This window comes from Solanum verrucosum, unplaced genomic scaffold, assembly GCF_900185275.1.
Source record: "Solanum verrucosum unplaced genomic scaffold, falcon-dt-bn FXZP01000060.1, whole genome shotgun sequence".
Classification (NCBI taxonomy): Eukaryota; Viridiplantae; Streptophyta; class Magnoliopsida; order Solanales; family Solanaceae; genus Solanum; species Solanum verrucosum.
Window position 1 is genome coordinate 944,395 of NW_026020129.1, and position 21,376 is coordinate 965,770.

General features: G+C 32.5%; 1 protein-coding gene across 1 annotated transcript; it reads left to right on the top strand.

Annotated features, from left to right (window-relative positions):
* The first annotated feature begins 12,821 nt into the window (after positions 1-12,821).
* On the top strand, positions 12,822-21,310 carry LOC125826429 (uncharacterized). The gene is made up of 13 exons (XM_049505758.1): positions 12,822-13,195; positions 14,498-14,625; positions 14,721-14,906; positions 16,377-16,445; positions 16,527-16,583; positions 17,992-18,045; positions 18,113-18,175; positions 18,282-18,344; positions 19,361-19,525; positions 19,693-19,848; positions 20,795-20,875; positions 20,985-21,046; positions 21,177-21,310. The coding sequence occupies exons 1-13, from the start codon at positions 13,024-13,026 to the stop codon at positions 21,256-21,258; spliced, it is 1,338 nt and encodes a 445-aa protein (XP_049361715.1). The 5' UTR covers positions 12,822-13,023; the 3' UTR covers positions 21,259-21,310.
* The last annotated feature ends 66 nt before the right edge of the window (positions 21,311-21,376 follow it).

Here is a 21,376-nt window from a genome sequence, read left to right on the forward strand (position 1 = left end):
CTACTTTTGATAAGGAATCTGGTCAAACTTTTGAGGGTAGTGAAGGTTTAGGATTGGAAGAGATTGCACAACCTAAAGAACCTATTGTAGGTGAAGAGTTGGGTGAAGTGTTGGGTAGGACTTCTGCTAGTGTTGGAGAGGACTTGGGTAGGGCTTCTGCTGGTGTTGGAGAGGACTTGAGTAGGGATTTTGTTAGTGTTGGAGAAGACTTGGGTGGTATTTCTTCTGCTACTGTTGCATCTGATATTCCAGAAGTTGGGTCTGATTGGGAAAGTGAAATAGAAGCAAGTGATGATTCAGACAATGTAGATTTGTCTGATGAAGGAGAAGATGAGTATGGCAGTGATGTTCATGAGGAGGTTATAAATCTTAGGAAAGAGAAAAGGGCTGCTAAAATAAAAAAAGAGAAAAGAAAAGGGCCCTAGATTTGAAGGAGTTGATTTAGGAAAAAAAAAGAGTTGATTTGGGATATGATGAATATTTATCCAAGAAACAAACTACTTTTGAGGGTAAGATAGCTGGAGATGAGCCCTACTTTGATTCAGATGAAGCTGTTAGTTTTGAAATAGATATTGATGAAGATGTTAATGAGGAAGATGAGGTTGAACAACCTATAAGAAGACAAAGAAAAGCAAGAAGAGCAAAAAGAAATAAAAAGAAAGTTGTATTTGATCCTACCTGTCAGTTAATAGTTTAGGAGACTGGTCTTGCATTTGAAAGTGTTAAGCAGTTTAGAGAAACTATTACTAGATATGCAGTTCAAGAACATGTTGAATTAGATAAATATGTTAATGATGCAACTAGGGTGAGGGTAAAGTGTACAGCTGGTTGTTCATGGTTGTTGTTTGGAAGTATTGATTCAAGAACAGGAGATTTTGTGGTGAAAAATTATAATCCAGTACATAAATGCAATGGCACAACCAAAAATAAATTGGTGAATTCAAAGTTCTTATCAGGAAGGTACAAGGACAGAATTATTTCTGAGCCTGGCATTAGAGTTTTTCAGTTTCAAATTTTAGTGAAGAAAGAGTTGAATGTGTATGTAGGGAGGACTGTAGCAAGGAAAACTAGAAACATTGTGTTGAAACAAATTATGAGTGATCATGTGGAGGAGTTTAAAAGAATTTTAGATTATAGAGATGAGCTCTTAAAGACTAATCCAGGCAGCACATGTGTAGTGAGACTTAGTGAAGAAACTTTTGAAGGTGACAAAAAAATGTTTCAATCATTTTACATATGTTTTGATGCTTTAAAGAAGGCATTCAAAGCTGGAGCTAGAAGATGTATAGGATTTGATGGTTGCTTCTTGAAAGGTGTTTCTAGAGGTCAATTACTTGTGACTGTTTGTAAGGATGGGAACAACCAAATGCTACCACTAGCATGGGCAGTTGTTGAGGTTGAAAACACATTCACTTGGAAATGGTTTATCAAGCTTGTAAGACATGATCTTGAGCTAGGAGATGGAACAGAATTGACATCCATTACTGATATGCAGAAGGTATTTTTGTTTTCTTTTTCATTTATTCATTTGTTTTCTTTTTCATTTATTCATTTATTTTCTTTTTCATTTATTCATTAAGTTAGATCTCATGTTATTCTAAATGTTGTTGTTTAAAGGGTCTTGACAAAGCTATTCAAGATCTTCTGCCAAATGCAGAACAAAGAATGTGTGCAAGACATGTTCTAGCCAACTCGTCTAAGAATTGGAAAGGCATTGAAAGAAGAAATTATTTTTGGAGATGTGCCAAATCTACATATGAACAAGAATTGAAAAGAAATTTGGATCATATGAAGAAGTTAGGCACTGGAATATGTGATGACTTATTGTGGTACAATATAGAAAGGTGGTCTAACTTATATTTTAAGTTTTTCAGCTGTTGTGATAGTGTTGACAACAACATGGCTGAAAGCTTTAATTCATGAATTTTGGGGACAAGACACAAAACTATCATCACAATGCTTGAAGAAATAAGGATCAAAGTGATGAGAAGAATAAGACAATTGAGGGAGTTCTGTGATACTTGGATAACAAACATATCTCCAATGGCCCTAAAGGTATTGACAGAGAACACAACAAAGTCAATGAAGTGTAACCTTGAATGGAATGGTGAATATTGTTTTGAGGTTAAAGACAATTGGGATAACACATTTGTTGTGAATCTAGGCAATCAAACATGTACTTGTAGATCTTGGATGCTAAGAGGTATACCTTGTTGTCTTGTTATAGTTGCACATCATTTTAGAAAATTGGAGCCCATTAACTATGTTGCACATTGGTATAACAATGAGACTTATCTCAAGGTCTATAGTCACTACATTCAACCAGTTACTAACATGAAAATGTGGCCACAGTCGGCCAACCCTTCTGTTATACCACCTGTTATAAAAACACTACCAGGAAGGCCTAGAAAGTGTAGGAGAAAGGAGCAGAATGAAAACAAAACAGGAAAAAAATTGTCCAAGAGAGGTGTTGAGATGACCTGCAGTCTTTGTCATGCAAAAGGTCATAATAAGAGGGGTTGTCATTTGAATAATCAAGCTAATGCAGGCAGAGGAAGAGGAATGGGGAGAGGATGTAAGCCTAGTTCAACAAGGTCAAGTGTTGGTTCTTCTAGAGCACCAACTGCATCACAATCAAGCACAAAGAGAGGAAGAGGTCGACCAAGAGGTTCTACAAAACAGGTAATGTTTATAGTAATTCATTTAGTTGTTAATTTACATCTTAATCAGTCTAATATTTTTGTTGATCAACTTATGTTATAGGCTAGTGCTACTGGAAGGGGAAGAGGAACTGCAACTGGTAATGGAACAAGGATTGGTAATGTTGCTGATAGTTCTGGTGCCACTGGAAGGGGAAGAGGAACTGGAACTAGTTTAGCTGGAAGGGGAAGAAGAACTAGTGTAGCTGTTACTGCTACTGATGTTCCTGGTGCTACTGGAGGAGGGAAGAGGCCAGGAATGGTTGGAATGGGGATACTACATACACAGAGTGATTTTACAATCCACAATGTAAGTTGTCTTAATTATTTACACACTTTTTAATTTTAACTTATGAAGCATCTAAGACAACATATTTTGTGAATCTAGCTTGGAATGCCTATGAACTCTTCAATAGTGACTGAAAATCTTAGGCATCATAAATCAAGATCAGGCTTATAATGGAAAGGAAAGGTTGTTGTAACTCAACAAGGTCTTCAAGAGATGAGAGAAAACAAAAGAATGAGAACAAGGTCCAATGCTGCTGAAGTTTGATATGGAGACTGCTTTAGTTTGATATTTTAGCTATTTTTGGAACAATTATGCAGCTGTGATTGCATTAGTTTGATCTGTTTGTTTTTGAAACAATTATGTTGCAGCTGTGACTGCATTAGTTTGATCTATGTTTGTTTTTGAAACAATTATGCAGTTGTGACTGCATTAGTTTGATATTTTAGTTGTCTCTTTTTGAAATAATTATGCAACCAGTTTTGCATTACTTTTTTGTGTACAATTATGCAATTGTGACTGCAATTTAGCGAATGCAGTTGTAAATAAAACACAAACAAATACACAAACCACCAAATTACATTAATAGAATAAGAAGAACTCATTACAAAAGAGTCTTGCACCTAATTGGTTACAACATAAACAGTGCTACACTATACCAACATTGATCTCACTACATCAACAACTTAAGGTAACTTCATTGAACCTTTCTTCATATTTATCACCCAGAACCAATAGCTTATAGCTATAACCACAACACAACAACAAGCTACAACAAAAAAGAGCACATTCTGCCATGTTCTTCTCTATTTATTCTGCATCACTTTCATATTCTCAACCTTTTCTTGCAACATTTTCAATTTCATACCTAGACAATCATCATCTTGTTTGAAATCTCCCAGCTTGTCAACTTCTTCAATAACCTCAACCAATTCAAATGCAGGGCTGAGGTTTGAGAGGATTCTACTATATTCTCAAGCTCACCCAATTTCTGTATTAGTTTAGGAATCACAAATTTCGACCTCGGATCAATATTTTCTTTATCCTTCCAACACCAAAAGTTGCAAGATCTAGGACCCTTCAATAATGAAAAAGGATGAAGGAATTAGTGGTTAATCAAATTTTTAATCAGCTAAAAAAAATTAAACAAAAATGATCTTTACCCCATAATAAGGACATGACCAATATCTTTTTCCGGGGTTATTTGAAGTCCAAGATGTTTTCAAACGCACCACAAGTCCATGATTACAATAAACTTTTTTCTTCGTAGTATAATCATCTTCTTCCATACAAAGATTTGTCAAATTAATTGATCGCATTGTGTGCTACAATTTTATGCAAGAATTAACGAGAATCTGGAAAAAACAGAAAATAATAAAAAGGGAGGAAAGAAAAATCAAAATAATAGATGAAGAAGAATAGGTTTGAATCTTACATTTTGAAGAACAATTCCTTCAAAGATTCAACTTTCAGGTTTGAATCTTACATTTTGAAGAACAATTCCTTTAAACATTCAACTTTTAGGTTTGAAAGAGCTAAGATTTGAGAAAAATAATGAATTAGGTCACCATTTTTTGGATGATTGGGTTGATGAGGGAGAAGAGGTATTTAGGGTTCTTCAAAAGTGAAGATTGTTCTTCAAATGGGGAATGGGTCGGATATTACCGTTGGAGGGGTAAATTTAATTTTAAAAAAATGTTAAAAGATGACTAACACGCCGTTCTAAGCTGTAACAACACGCGCACAAGGTTGGTGTTCGGAGGGTTGAAAATAATTCACATAAAAGATGTTAAGGGGGGGGGGGGGGTATATAAACACCCGTGTAGTTTAAGTACTAAAGTAAGTTTTCGTGCCAAGTTCAGGTTTTTTTTTATGTATTTTCCTAATAATTATTCAAAATAATTGATGAAGATCCATTTTGATTTGTAGTCGGATGTCGTATATGAGCATTTTTTTTTTAATTTGTGAGGTTCATTTCTTATAAATGACATAAAAAATAATTACGATAAATTTGTTTCATTGATTTCATAAGAAAAAAGTTAAATTGAATACCTTTATTGATAATTTTTTTTGTATAACTTTGTTATATAATTCTTCACAATTGAGTGGTCTGCATGTATCTGAGCTTGTTTCTGAAGTTATATATATATACTAGATACGGATCAGTGTCAGCACGGGGTCCAATATATATTACTTTTTCTATTTTAATTTATTTATGTGATATATGTGGAATTTGAAGTTAATTAATTTTTTAACATGTTTTTATACATTAGAGTCAACCAACTTTTTTATATTTATATATATAGAGAGAGATTTTTTAAGTTGCTAATTATTGTGATTTATAGTTTTTTTTACGTAACTTTCACATAATATATATTACCCCTTTTGTGTTGATTTATGTGATACAAATGAAATTTCAAAAGTCAGTCAATTTTTTTATAAACTCTTTTTGATATTTAAATTATTAATTATTGTGATTTATATATATATATGTGTGTGTGTGTGTGTGTGTGTGAGAGAGAGAGAGAGAGAGAGAGATTTACAATATATTTTATGTATTTTGTATAATATATGTCTCTCTCTTTATCCCAATTTATGTGGTATAGATGAAATTTTGAGAGTCAACGAAAACTTTTTATATATTTTCAAATATTTTATGCTATTAATTATTGTGATTTATATATATGTGTGTGTGTGTGTGTGTGTGTGTGTGTGTGAGAGAGAGAGAGAGAGAGAGAGAGAGATTTACAATATATTTTATGTATTTTGTATAATATATGTCTCTCTCTTTATCCCAATTTATGTGGTATAGATGAAATTTTGAGAGTCAACGAAAACTTTTTATATATTTTCAAATATTTTATGCTATTAATTATTATGACTTATAATACTATTTACATAATTGTTTAATATATATATATATATATATAACAAATTTAAAAAGAAAATAACAAAATTACCAAATTACCCATGGCTACAAGCAGGCATGTGTATTTCTGATTTTATGTGTACATATATTAAAATGAACCCCTTAAATCAAAATAAAAGCTTGGCTTAGCGGCAAAGAGTTTCGGTTTTGGCTGAAATGGTGCAGGTGCGATTCTTGGTTGCAACATTTTTCCATTTGTGTTTTTTTTTTTTTTGCTTTGAAAGGCTAAATGAGCTCTGGTTTTGGGCTCAAATCCAACTCCATTTCATTGTTTTTGAAAGGCTGAATGTACTCTGATTTTGGGCTCAAATCTCAACACAATGAAATACCTCATTGTTTTCGGGTTCAATGTAATGCTTTATTATTTTTGTATCATTATTTTCCTCTCTATGCTATTTCTTTTTCTCAATTTATTTTTAGTTAAATTCATTAGACATATTTTTCCTACTTTTGTCTTTTATTCTTCTTATTTATACTGCTCATTTTATTTATACATAAGTCTATTTCCATGTACTAACTCGAAACTCTTTTAAAAAATGATGAATTATTATTAAATTTGAAATTGATTTACAAAAAATATTATATAAAATAAAATAAATTAAAGTTAATCGAATGAAGAAATTTAAAAGTCATGAATAGTCTTTTAATAAAATTTAATCAATTGACTTTCCCCCTTAATTTTATAGGTTTTTTTTGGAGTTCGATTTTGAAAAGATGAAAACTAAACTAAACTTATTTGATTTATTCATCATTTGTATTTTTCACAAATGACTAACCTAGTTAATTGAAATAAATGAACTAAAAAATTGACGATGTCAATTAGCAAACTTATGAATATACATTAGAGAAAATGGTCTAAAGCCCCTCCAATCTATACCCGAAATCTCAACTACACACTCCAACTTCACGGGTGTTCTATCACCCCCTGAACTGTTTAAAACTAAAATAATTTACTCCCTAGACGCTTACGTGGCACAATGAGTGTATCTCACTCTTTTAGAGAGAGTGAGGACCAACACAGAAATAAAACTTTATTTTTGAAATTTTCATCAATATGTGTATTTTTAGTTATTTTTTTCTTATTAATTTTCTTTCTTCTTCACAACAACATAAATCAAATCCATGGCAACACCAAAGTTCTTCACCATGTTGAAATCATTCCTATCACTACATTAATTGATACACCACAAATCATTTATAGCAATCTCATCCATTACTTTCCATAATCAAGAACTATATATATAAAATCTTTGATTTATGCACCAAAAATCTTTTAAATCAAAGCAAATTAAGCTTGGATAAGCTTAATACATGAACACCCAAATGATTTTCTTCAATAAACTTTGAATATTAAGATAATTTTTTATCCTATATTTAATACCCAACAGATCCATGACTATTTTAATAATTGGTCGTTTTCCTACGCATCTGAAAAGTTAGCGTCTATATTCTTCATCTTCTTCATTCCATTACTCTGAAATTTGGTGCAAAACCAACCTAAATCATCTCCAAATTGCCTTAAATTTTAGATATAAGCATCCCTCGATGTTTCCAACCTTTTGATATATTACCCACTCAAAACGGTGCTCGTTTGTGGCAAGTCGAATTGTTTGCTCAAGCTTTTAAACTAATTTTAATGGAGGTTTCAAGCTCGAGGATTTTCATGAAATTTCGGGTATTTCTTTAAATTTGAAAATCACAGCCACAAACTTAATCAATTTCAATGTATTCAGCCTCAAATAATTAACAACTATCTATGTTATCAACATGTTTCAAATTGAAGATCCAAAATACATTCATAAACTTTGACGTTTTTGACATTAAATTATTTTTTAAAATATTAAGTCAAAAAGGAAAAAGAATTAAAAAAAAGTTTTAAATAAAATTTCTACAGAGCGTGAGTCTCACCCATTAGCATAGATGTGGTTATGACGTTTTAAGGGTGTAATAATTCCTGTTTTAAACAGTTCAGGGAGGTGATAGGACACCCGTAAAATTGGAGTGTGTAGTTGAAATTTCGGATATAGATTGGAGGGGCTTTAGACCATTTTCTCTATACATTATAATATTAGTAACTCAATTCTTACACCCTTTTTAAAGAGTCTTAGGAGTAGAACACTGCATTATAAAAGAGAAAAAAAGCACAAGATTTTTTTGAAAAAAAAGCTCGATGAAATAGGATAAAAGTAGAAAAAACTAAACGCGGCATGACAATGCAAGTTAAACTTATTAGATTCAGATACTAGTTTCCTCCTATCTCGCTCAGTTTTTCATCTTGTAATTTTCACATGTTTACTTCTTTATACTTCGAACCCCCTTCACAGAAATCCTGAATCTGACATTGTTAATATATATTTTTACCTTAAAAGCATGAACTTCATAACTTGAATGTTAAATTACTATAATACCCCCACTTAATACACCCATGTATTTCTATTTGAATAGCATGTGTTCTCTTGGAAGGTTGTGACTTTTCCGATGAGGTGTGACTTTTTCAATGGGTTATGACTTTTCAAAAAAGGTTGTGACTTTTACAAAGGACTGTGACTTTTCATATAAGTTGTGACTTTCCAAAGGGTCATAACTTTTTAGATAAGGCACAATAAACACATGTTCATACTACCCTTTCTTGGTTAGAAATAGCGTGATTTTCTCTCATTTTTCAACCAAGAAAATTTTCTAATGTTCAACTCTTTTTTTTCTTACACTTCAAAAAATTTCATTTATGAGTGAATTTAAAGATCACTGGAATCTCAGGTACCACTATTCTGATGAAGTAAATTATTTTATTCTAAGAAGATATATTCATATATATTGAACATACCACAAAGTTACATGAATTTGTCATGCCTTACATGCATCAACTTTCCCTCATTTTTCATTTTGACACTTTAACTTAGCTTTGTTCCATTTTAACCCTTAAATTTCATTTTTTATGTACTATTTTAACATGAAATACTATTTTTATGATTTCTTTATTTTTATATATATTCTTCAATTGCAATTTCTTATTTTAAAAAAAATAGATGTGTGACTGTTAATTATCGTAAAAAAATTAAACATTCATGAACGAACATAAAAATTTCAAACAATAATATTATTTTTTGATATTTCTCTGTATTTTTGCATGAAAATAAATTGACGAAAGTTCTTTGATTTTCTTTCTTAAACATTCAATTAAATTAAATAACACAACTTATTTATATTTTCTTATCATCTAGGCTATCTAAATTTAACGCAAATACTCACTTTTAATTTTTAATATAAATCAATACGAATAAAAAAATCCATCTTCAAAAAGACTCGACTGACTTTGTTAATAACACTACTAAAAAAAGACTTTTGTTCATTGCTAATAACACTACTAAACAATGTTAAAACTTGACTGATTTTGTTAGGTTGTTGGTGATTTTAAAGAAAGAAAACCAACACAATTTCGTCGGTTATTTTTCACACAAAAATACATAACACTCTTAAAAAGAAATTATTATTTTTTAAATAGAATTATTTTTTGTTAATTTTTAATTTTTAACTAAAATTAACTGACACATGTTGATTTAAAATAAGAAGTTGCAATTGAAGAATATATATAAAAATAAAGAAATCATAAAAATAGTATTTCGTGTTAAAATGGTACATAAAAAATGAAGTTTAAGGGTTAAAATGAAACAAGACAAAGTTGAAGTGCCAAAATGAAAAATGAGAAAAAGTTTGAGGGGCTATAGATGTGTTTGGCCTAAATGGATTGTGGTCTTTTGTAGATTTGAAATTATAAAATAAGATATTATGAGTGAAACTGAATAAATAAATGAATGAGCTAAGTATCATGAGTGAAATGAAATAAATAAAGAGGCACAACAAAAAAACTTAAATGAGATATTATGAGCGAAACTTGAAATCGTGATATTTTCAACAAGTTTTTGAGTTATTCAACATAATAACTACTCCATCTGTCTAACAATATTTGTCCACTATTGACTTTGTATATTTCATAATAAACTATAAATATAAAGATAATTTTACTATATCACCCTTTGAACGTAATAAATTCAATGTCTTGAAAATGTAATAGAGAAATGACTATAATTAATGATAATGATAAGTGTAAAATTATTTATTGATTTCATAAAATTGACAAGTATTATTGGATATCTCAAAATAGTATAGTGGACAATTATTATTGGACGGAGGGAATAGAAAAAATATAATTTGTCATGACTCATGCATGACAACATGTTAAAATTTTTTTTTTTTCTCATATTGTTTATTTGTAGTCTTGAATCATAACAATTTAATAAGATGAACTATATTCATGTCCGCTTTTATAATCGTCGTTTAATTTATATTCAAAGTTAAATAATTTGAGAACAATTTCAAACACTGTTAGAGTTTTGCCGTGATTTTCTTATCATATTTGAGTTTTACTCTTATTTGAAAGAAAAGTTAAAACATTACCATAATTGATTTTACTTTTACTAAAAGAAAAATATAATTTTCTACCATATTTGGTTTTTCTTTCTTTAGATGAAACATTTGGAACTCTATAAATTGAAGAACTCCATTCTCATTCCAAAACACAATAACATCCACAATGTAGACACTTAAGAATTTTGTTTATGGAGAAAAATATTTTCTCTACAGTTTTAGTGTTTTTTTTTATTAATTTTATAATATGTAGATCAATTGGCCAAATATATAATAATATTATATTTTTAGTATATTTTTATTTGTCATCTGATTTATCACAATCATAATTTGTAATTGTAAACTTTTGCATGATGCTCTGATTCTTCCGAATCCAACACATATGTGATGGACTTGCAATAATTTGCGTTTGAAAAGTATGGCTTGCCAAGATTAATTTTGAACATTTTAAATTAAAGTTATGAATTTGATAAAATAAATTTTTAGATATTTTTAACTTAAATTATAGATTGTCAAATTTTTATTATATAGTGACTTGCCAAAGGCCACTTCAAACATTTAAGTATTACCAAAATTGTAACATTGACATGGCCACTTCAATTTTAGACATTTTAATTGACTATTTTAGTTTTAATTTTCTTTTTTCACCAAACTTAAAGGCTATTTTCCCACAAATAACAAAATTGGATATATATTTAAATAGCAAATTACATTTATGTAAATCATCCGTGCTGATACATACTACTGTTGGGTTCTGAAGGGGTGATTAGAGCGTCATGCGGAAGCTTACAATTTGCAAATCATATGGTTGATAAATCAGATAACAAAAACTTATACTAAAAAATCAAAATATTATTATATCAAAACTAATATAAAGAAAAACATTGAAACTGTTGAGAGAATAAATCTCCTCATAAACAAGACTCTTAAACGACTACATTGTGGATTCTATTGTTATTGTGTTAGAAGAAACAAACCTATATTTATAAAGTCCTAAAACCTTTCCTACTAGAAAAGAAGTCCTAAAAGGAGAGAATAAACCAAATATGAAAGAATATTATATTTTCCTTTCAAGAAAAGTAAAAACATTTATGGTAATGTTTTGTCTTTTCTTTAAGGAAAAATAAATCTTAAATTATGGTAAAAAAATAGGGCAAAATCCTAACAACTACCACATGTTGTACATCATTCTTCATTAAATGTACCTAAAATCACCGTAAAAGATAGATTAGGTGGTAAGTACTCTTTTATAATAATTAATTAGAAATTTTAAATTTGAACTCTCACTTTAGATAAAGAATATTTTAAAGAGAAGTATCGAAAATCTTTAAATTTGGTATAAATTATTAGTTTCGTCTTCGAGCTATTGACAGCCTTAAAAACACCCCTATTTAACTAACAAAACTTAGATACACTACCGATTTGTTACATGGCATATAACAAGTAGTCTCAAACTCTTGTAGGAGAATAAAACTCTTAATAAAAAGTCGAGAGAATTGTTGGAAACACCTTGAATTTGGCGAGAAGTTTGGGATATACTAATTTACTCATATAGTAAGATCGGATATATATTCATGTTGAGTTTAAAGGTGTTTCCAATACTTCTCTCAATATTTTAGATTCAAAATGTAAAAATGTAAATTAATCAAATCGAAAATGAATATCGAACATTGGGTAGAATGAAAAAAAAACATGTACCGAGGGGTGTGCATCGGTCGGTTCGGTTTTATGTATTATCGGTTCGGTTTATCAGTTTTTAATGCGTTAAACTAATAACCAAACCAATAAGATATTTTTTATCGATTTATCTGTTTTGGTCCGATTTGATTTTTGATTTAACCGATAAGAAAATACTTATAAAAATTTAATGCGATAAACACAATAACGTAACTTTACAAATGCTCATAATATAGAAACAATAATAGCAAAAAATGAAAAGAATTATCCAATTGTAACACAAAGAGATTAAGATGAATAGAGTTCTTACTTTAAATTGACGTTTTGTATAATGTGAAGTTGTTAACTCAAAGTCACTGTGAAGTGTGAATCGAAGGCTAAAGGATAAAGACAATAACTAGTAATGTATTGAGATTATTATATAATATTTATGTATAAAACTAAAAGTAGTAAATTACTAGTCTTAATGAAGTATCGATTTACCCAATAACCAATAATACCGAACCAATAATCCGATAACTTTTTTTTTATAAAACCATTAAAAAACCGTTTACCTAATAACAATAAATCAATAACATTTTTTCGATTCAATTTATCGATCAATTCGATTTTTTTACACTACTACATGTACCTAAATCAATGAAAGCCAAGTGTGACATGGGTTAAGATTCAAGGGGTGCTTAGATTCCACCATAACCAGCCACGTTTAACATTTAACAAGACAGCGCCAACCAACTACCCACATACCGCCGCGTCATACCCCCCACCCAACCCCACCATTAATACTCTACACCATAACCAAAGAACCCCTTTGATAAATTTTTCATTTTTACGCCACCCAAGACACATTTCTTGGAAAATCCGAAAAATAAACAAAAAAAATAAAATACCCAAAAAACGTATTGACTATATAGTTGTTGTTGTTGCAGTAGAAAAATCCAAGAAAAAAACCCCACTATCATCATATCACCAGAGCCTTAGTTTTTTCTCTGGCTTTGGGTTCAGACATGGCATCTTGGTGGAAGTTCTTGTTCATATCCTTTGTTTTTCTTGCTGTAGTTGTTCCTAAAGTCAAAGCAGATTCTGGGTCGTTGTTGGATGATGAAGTTGAAGTGGTTAGATCGGATGTTCCTACTTCTCAAGAATTGGAACATCTGAAGTCCAAGATCCAATCTTTAGGTTAGTTGGGACTTGGGAATTGCTCCCTTTTTACTTAATTGGTACTGTGAGTATGCATGTTTTGATTCTTTGGGAAGTGTCGTTTTTTGTTGATTTGTAGTACTGAGAAGTGTAGATGTTTACTAAATGGAATTGTTTGGAGGTTAAGTTGATTGGAGACTTACTTAAAGATGTAATTTTTTTTGGAAATTTGTTATTTTAGGTTAATTAGGACTCGTGAATTGCTTACTTTTTTTTAGTTGATACTGTGAGTAACTGAGTATGATTGTTTTGACTCTTGGGGAAGTGCAGTTTTTCTGAATTTCAGTACTGAGAAGTGTAGTTGTTTACTCCAAATGAGTTGTTTGGAGTCAATTTGATAGGTTGACTCACTTAAAGGTGTTATTTTTCTGAAAATCTGTTATTGATTGAGCTGGAAATTATGAAGAAAGAAGGGATTTTTTTGTAAGGCTAGCATATTGTTACAGGATTTTTCGTTGTATTGTGTATAATGTTCAAAACGAAGAGCAGAAATGAATGTTCACAATGAATTACTTTGAGCAGTAAAGAACTTGTGAAATGAACTTCAATATTTCAAGTTGAAGTTCAAATTCTTTTGAGAACTTGTGAAACAAACTTCAAGTTTCAAATGAAGTAACATTATTTTCAAGTGAAGTTGCTAAAGAAACATGGGGCTTAGATTTTGCTATAGGAAGCTGCAGATTCCAATTTGGTAGTTTTTCCAACTCCAAGTTGTATACTCTGTTCAGTCTCAGTAGAAGTGCGTCAATCTGAAGATGAACACAGTGATTTGATAGCTTTGAACATTTGGAGCAGAATGTTATGGCTCCATGTATGTTCTCGGGTTATGTAAAAGATGTCTTGTTGGTGTGCTGTTGAAAAAATATTCCACAGATAAGGAGATACAGTTTTGGAAACTGCACAAATTTAGAGATAATCTGCAATTACACTTCTCTTTTGGAAACTGTACAAATCAGAGATTATATGCAAAGCAGCACAACTAATTTGGAATAGTGAGTCGCAACCAAGAATAACTTTCACATCCTTATAAAAAATTGAGACAAGGTTATAAATTTGGGAGAGTGCCTATTCTGCAGTTATCATACTTTGTACTTTGTTATTGTCATTGGCTAATGATGTTTTTAAATTCCATATTGTTTTTTCCTTGTGTTGTGAGGTAATTCTGCAACAGTGAGTTTTGGATTGGTGCTTGGATGTAGATTTGTTTTGTTTCAATTTGGGCTACCAAATACTAATTATTAACCATCTCTCTTTCCTTCTAATGGGTTCTATTTTTCTCAGAATCAAACATTGAGGAGACTACGCGAGCACTGAAAGGAAAGGATGAGGCGCTTGCAGACAAAGAAAACATTATAAAAGAAATGTCAGAGAAGATTAAGTCATTGTCAACTGAATTGGCCTCTCTACAGGTGAGTCCCTCAAATTAGCAAGTTGGCTTTGTATGCTATTTTAGTTTCATAAAATGCCTTAGTAGTGTTGATGTAAGTCGTATTGTTTTGTATAGAAAAAGGGAACACTAAATTCTGAGGAGCAAGTTGGAAAGGCTCGTGCACTAGCTGATCAGCTTGAAAAGCAGGTTGAGATATTAAAAGAGGAAGTTGAAATGAAGAATAAGGAGAAAAGAGACTTCGAAGCGCATATAGGTGAAACAGAGAAAAGAGTATCGGAGTTAAATTTGAAGGTTGACAAGGTGAGTGTTTGATATGCTTTACCTTTTTTATAAAATAATAAGTAACTCATTTGCTTTCTTTTCTCTTTTCTTTGTAATTGTGTTATCTATGTCTTAATTAATTGCTACAGTAGTTATTCTAGCAGACGGAATTGCACCACAACAGATTCAACAACAAAGCATAAATGAAATTCATGTATTGCATTTTTAGATAGGATATCTTTTACGTATTAAAACAATGAAGGGAAAAAGAAGGAGGAGGAACTCTCATCACAGATGAGCTGCATTTGTTCTTCCTTCTCTTTGAACTTTTAAGATCTGAGGATTACATTTTCCTGATCAGGAAGATTTGGCGATCACGTTCTTTTGCTTGTCCTTGTAATTGAGAGTCTGGAGCCAAGTAACTGAACAGAAGTTTTAAAAAGGCAGTTGGGATATGCTATTCTGTTTCTTGTTTACAGAGATTGTCCTGCACATCATGCTAGAGTTATTATGGCAGCTATCCAACTTGTTCAACCGCTGCAACAAACCGTAAAGTACTAAAATGGAACAACTTCCAAATGCTGTCCCTGCTGGATTTTTTAAAATCAATTTAGTCCGATAGCAGATCTCATAAGAATTATGGACAAATGATTTAAAAAGTTGGCTGAAACATAGAAAGGTGGAAGTGGCTGCAGAACTCTGACTTTCATGAAAAATATTCTTGAAGTTTGATAGAATCTAAATCTTTAAGCAAGGAATGTAGACGATTTGTTAAACTCTAGGTAATTAAGGAGTCAACATTATGGTAATGTAGAATAAAATGAAGCCTGAGATATCATAGGATTGGAATGCTTTCCTCAGCAAACACCTTCATGTAGTCATTTTTAGAGCACAAAGAAGATGCTGGAGTTGTAATGCTGTAATTAATTTATTCCAAAAGTTTTTTAGAGAGTCTATCAAGTAGAATGTTGGCCTCCTCATGTGAACTGGGAATTACAGTGGAGGTAGGAAGTGTTATAATTTTGACAAATTGAATCTGACAGAGAAGTCAACTCAGCTAGGTGGTCCTACAAATGGAGAGAAGAACATAGGCAAAAGAAGAATCAAATGGTGGTATAGAATACCCATTTAATGACCGGATTTTTGAAAGAAAAAGTGCTTACAAATTGTTGTACTCGTCTTCATTTGACCTTTAAATGGTATCCTCAGTTGTTTGCAGTTACAATTCTTTGCTTCTAGTCTCAATTGCGTGGCAACGCATATGTAAAGTTCGATGGGAACCAAACCTTGTCCTCTCGTATCTCTGGATGATAACCCCATACAGGAGTAAGCGCAATGACTGTTTTCTTGTAGATACTGTGAAGATTATATGAACAATAAGCTGCCTGTTTTCAGTTACACAATTGATTTCGTTCTGCCACTGAACAGATGTTAAATTCCCAGGACTAGCTACGTGTAATATTTCAGCTAACCTTATGAAATTATTTTGTTTCTTTTTGGTTTATGCAGCTCGAAAAGACCGTTGACAAACAGAAGGAGAAACTGAAAAAAACTGAACGAGCTCTTAAACTTGCTGAGGTGCTCTTGATATTAAAAAACAGCTACTGAAGCTTGTGTTGTGAATAATAATAACTAAAGTCTCCCAATTTTGCTTATCAGGAGGAAATGATTAGAGCAAGGCTTGAAGCCACATCGAAGATGAAGGAGCTCATGGAGGTAGATGTTCTAGCTTACCTATATATTAACAATGTATTCAGGATTATGATTACTATTGAAGATGGGAGGTTCCATCTCAATTTTTCATCTAGCTGAGTAATGCTGTGATTCATACTAATGTTTCTATCTACCATGATATCGTGGTGCCATCAGGATTCCATCATATTGTGTTAAGAGTTTGATATGCCGATTTATGGTTAGCTAGTTGTATCAGTTCTCATATGCTTGAACTGGTGATATCAATAATTTTATGGACAGCTGGATGGTGGGTAGTTTTTGGTAGTAAGGGGGTAGTGTTGTGGTGGTGATGCTGGTCTTTAGCCTGCGGATTTGATGCTGGAGTAATTTATTTTGACGGCTAAAAGGGAGAAGAAATGTGATGATAGATTTGGTCTAAACCATTTGTGTATTATAGAGGATGATGATTGTCATGTAAGTGGGTGATATTAGCTAAAGTGAAGAACAATGGAAGGATGATAAGAATCACAATGACACAAGGCACATAGATAGTGGAGGAAGATATTCATGAAGGAAATTGTGGGTTGTTTTGGTTTTGCAAGAATGTGGCTGCAAATGTGTGGGTGTTGTGTTGTTTGGCGGTTGGCTATTTGCTACTTGTACATGAGCTTCAGGGAAGAAGAATTGTAGTAGGTATCCTGCATATATTTATTTAGAGAGCATCTCTAAAGTTCTACAACTTGTCTGCCCTTTATTTTAGGTGAGATAATCAAGTACAGTCTTCTTTTATTTAAATCATTGATAGCTGGTAGGGATTTTTTGGGTTCTGTTGATTTATGGTTAGCATGAAAAAACAATTTAAATATCTTATAATTTGGAATTTAGCAATTTTCCCCAAATTTTGTGGGTTATCATGAGCTTGTCTAGAATTGTATTATTAGAGTCATAAAGATCCTATGTGGAGTAAAAAGTTGGATTGGTTTTCACATATATTGTCTATATGAGGAGGGAAGGGTGGTTTATAGTTCCCCTTCTGTTTTCCCTCTTGCTTGGGTTATGGAGTTGTGATGTGTGGAAGCTGTCTCTGGTTTGTGGTGATGTATGGCGATATAGTTGTGAACGTTTTTGGATGAGAATCTGATTCATGGGGAACCAGGTTATGCTTCCTGCACCATGCATAGCCTAGCAATAAGTGGAAAAAAGATCAAAGTCGCATTCTGCATCAGTTGTAAACTGTGTAGGCCTCTTTAAGTGCAGCAATTCACTGGCTTAGTTCTTTATCAAATTTTTTTTTTCTTTATCAAAAAATTCACTGGCTTAGTTACAAGAACAAGAAAGAGTTGGAAAACCGAGAAGTTTGAAGACGTGCTCTTTATCTATGCTTTGTGTTGTAGATAATGATTGATTATATAAATGTTAACCTGGCTCTTTCCTTCTGCTTAAAATCCAGGTGCATGGGGCATGGCTTCCACGTTGGCTTGAAGTTCATATGACTCACTACAAGGTATTTTGAGCAAAAATCATAACTAACCTTCTCATAAATGGATTGCTGACTCTGCTGTGAATTTCAGTCTCTTTTGGAGAAGCATTGGCAGGAGCACGGAAAACCTGCTATGGACACAATGATACAGAAGGTACATGTCTTGTTGCTATTGGATCCTGTTTAACTGTTGATTATTGAACGAATGCTTGTTTGAGTTACTATTCTATCCTGTTTACCCTTTTTCACTTGCTTCTTAGGCAGTTGAGAAAAAGGCCCAAGCTGAGGTATGGGTTGCGCCACATATAGAAACAGTCAAAACAGTAAGTCAGCTTTGCATCATTTAATGTTTGAATCTCTTATTACCATATTAAATTTAATTAATTTATTGGATGAGTTCTCGGAAGTTGTGAAAGCCAGAAATGGTATGATGTCAAATACTTTGGAATGTCCCAAAATGGAAAAGAGTGTCATATATATTGGAAAAAGATGGTGTAGTTCCTTGTTTTAGGGCATACCACTTCTTCCTTCTCTACAATAACATCCCAGTGTGGTCCCACATTTCCATTCTCTGTTTCTCATCATTTTATGTTATGCTTTTAATATAAAGAGAAGTCACTACATTATGTGTGTATATGATTAATTGAAAGTTTGATGCCTAGACATCTTTTCAAGGTTCAACAAATATGAATGAAGATAGGACTATATTTATCTGGGAGCTCCAGTTGTTGCAGAATTAATAAAGTGAGAGAATCTTAGTTTCTTCTTGTGAATTCTGATCTCTGTGTGCCGAGTGACCATCTAAAAACTTTAATGGGCATACCACATTGGGACTGATTTTAACCCAACCCATTTATTAACTCACCCCAATTTAACTAGCCCAATTCCAGCCCACCCCACCCATTTGACACCTCTAGGCATACATTAACGAGTATGTTATTACATTAACTCACCTCTTCATGGAAATAAGTATTTGAACAATAAAACTAAACCAATTTGAGATTTCCTGTTTACAAAGCAGTAATGGTACCTTGCTAGGTAAAAATGTTAAAATGGTAAGAGTATCTTTATTTCTTCCCAAGAGATGAGTTCTCTTATCTGCTAAATGACAGTCACCGGACATCTGGGGGAAAGAAAATCAAGAGTTAGTAGGACAAGCTAAAGAGTGGGGAGTAAGATGACTTCCAGATCTGGGAAGACTCTCTATTAGTTTTAATAGATGTAGATACAATTATCTACTTCAAACATTCATTTTACTCCTTAAGCTAGTTTTTGTGATGTATTTGTCAAGATGGAGGATCTTAATAATGTCTCGTGTTTGCTGTTCTACTCTTTGAAGAAATGGATGCCAGCTGTGAAGGAACAATGGGTGGTAATGACCACTAACCTCAAGCCACAAATGGAACTGGTTAGGACCAAAGGATTTGAGATTTATGAGACATCTAAAAGCGCCATAACTCCACATATTGTCAAGGTTCAGGAGCTAGCAGAACCTCACGTTCAGGTAACATCCCTTATCTGTTCATTTAAACGAATAATATTTTCTGATATATCAAAAGTACACTAAGGAATACAACTTCCTGTCGTTGTACATGCATCAAATGTATAACTTATACCTATTTTTCCGGTTTTATTTGTATGTGATGTGATGAAAGCATAATTTTTTCACAGGAACTTAAGAAGTTCAGCAAGCCATACATTGATCAGGTTGCCACTGCTACAAAACCTCATGTTGAAAAAGTTTGTATTGCTGTAAAGCCATATACAGATGTGGCAGTTCATCATTATGGGAAGTTCCTGGAGTCTGCAACAGTATACCATAGTCAGGTGTGTGAAAATAAAGTGATATGATAGTCCCTGAAATATTCAGATCTCGCAGAGGTTTACTTGTGGTTGAGATATGCAAGTCTAGTCTCTTTCTAAACATTTCCTGTAATTTTACTGCTGCATCAGTTTCTCATGTATTCAGGTTCCGACAACCCCGTAGACCCAAAAATAAAATGGACTAAAATAAATCCTGTAGAGTCTGAAGTTACATTTTCTGTCTGTCTTCTTGGCGCTTCTGTATTCTTATGCGAGAGGCTTAACTTTTTAGAATGATTTTGCTAAGCTACTAAATTATCCACAATAACTTCGCGAAATGTGTTGCAAATCAGTTGATGAAGAGTGCTTGAGCTTCCAGTGTGTATTCCCAACAATTTCCAATTTTCAAATGCTTTTGTGATTGAGCTCTGTATTAAAAGATAGATCATTCACTTGGTATTGTCAAATGAAAGATAAACAGATCTTTAGGCAATTAGGGGCAAGGGATAAGGATCCAGCTAGGACAAATTAGTCTGTATTGTTTATTATGTCTTAATTCATTGAATGGAGGAAATGGTCATTTTTCTTCTGGTGGTTGTGTTGTATTCATCTTCTCTTTACCTTCTTGTGGTGATGAAGAAGAACATACCCAGTGTAGGGGAGGGGGGGTAGAGTGTACACACATACCTTACCCCCATCTCGTGGAGGTGGAGAGGCTGTTTTCGAGAGACCCTCGGCAAGATGATTTAGAAGAACGATTATGTGATATTCTAGGGTTTGAAGAGTACCTTTTGAATTGTTGTTGGAAGAGGTAACAAGGTTATATGGTTGGATGAGTTGAACGATTTAAATGATCTGGTGGAAGAATCGATGAAACAGCAAATGCCTTTGCTACTATGCATATGTTGCTTATAGTATTTAAATTGTCTTGGTCCATATATTCTAAATCAATGTTTCATTCCATCTGAAGCTGCAAGGTACAGTAGATGAAACACTGAAGAAACATGAGCTTACAAGACCTCTTGCAACAAAGGAGTTCGTCTGGTTTGCTGTACGTATCTGATTGTCATATTCTATGGTCTTGCCATCCTGTCCTCTGCCGTTTTATTCAATTTGATGATTTCATACTAAGAAATTTTTGCTGATCTTATGTGGTGTAGGCTTCAGCAGTGTTGGCTTTGCCCGTTATAATTCTGTTCAAATTTTTGTCTGGCATTTTCTGGTTAGCACAGTTTCCTCTGCTCCTTTATTTGCCTTTTTCCACAGTGATCTACCCTTCTATATTGAAGCGTCTGTATATCTACTTAATTCTACAAGGCTCAGAATTGTCTGTATTTTATTATTTGTGACAGTACAAAGGTGAAGAAACCTACTCGACATGGCCATTCACACCATTCACATCGTAAGTCCAAGAGGGCGCACACAGACAAGTAGGGCAAGGTAGTACAATGCTTTCATCAGAAATCAAGCGCTTTACAGTTTGCAGGTATCATGTTAGCAATTTGCCGCCTTTATTTACCTGGGTAAAATTACTTTATGGATGCATTTATAT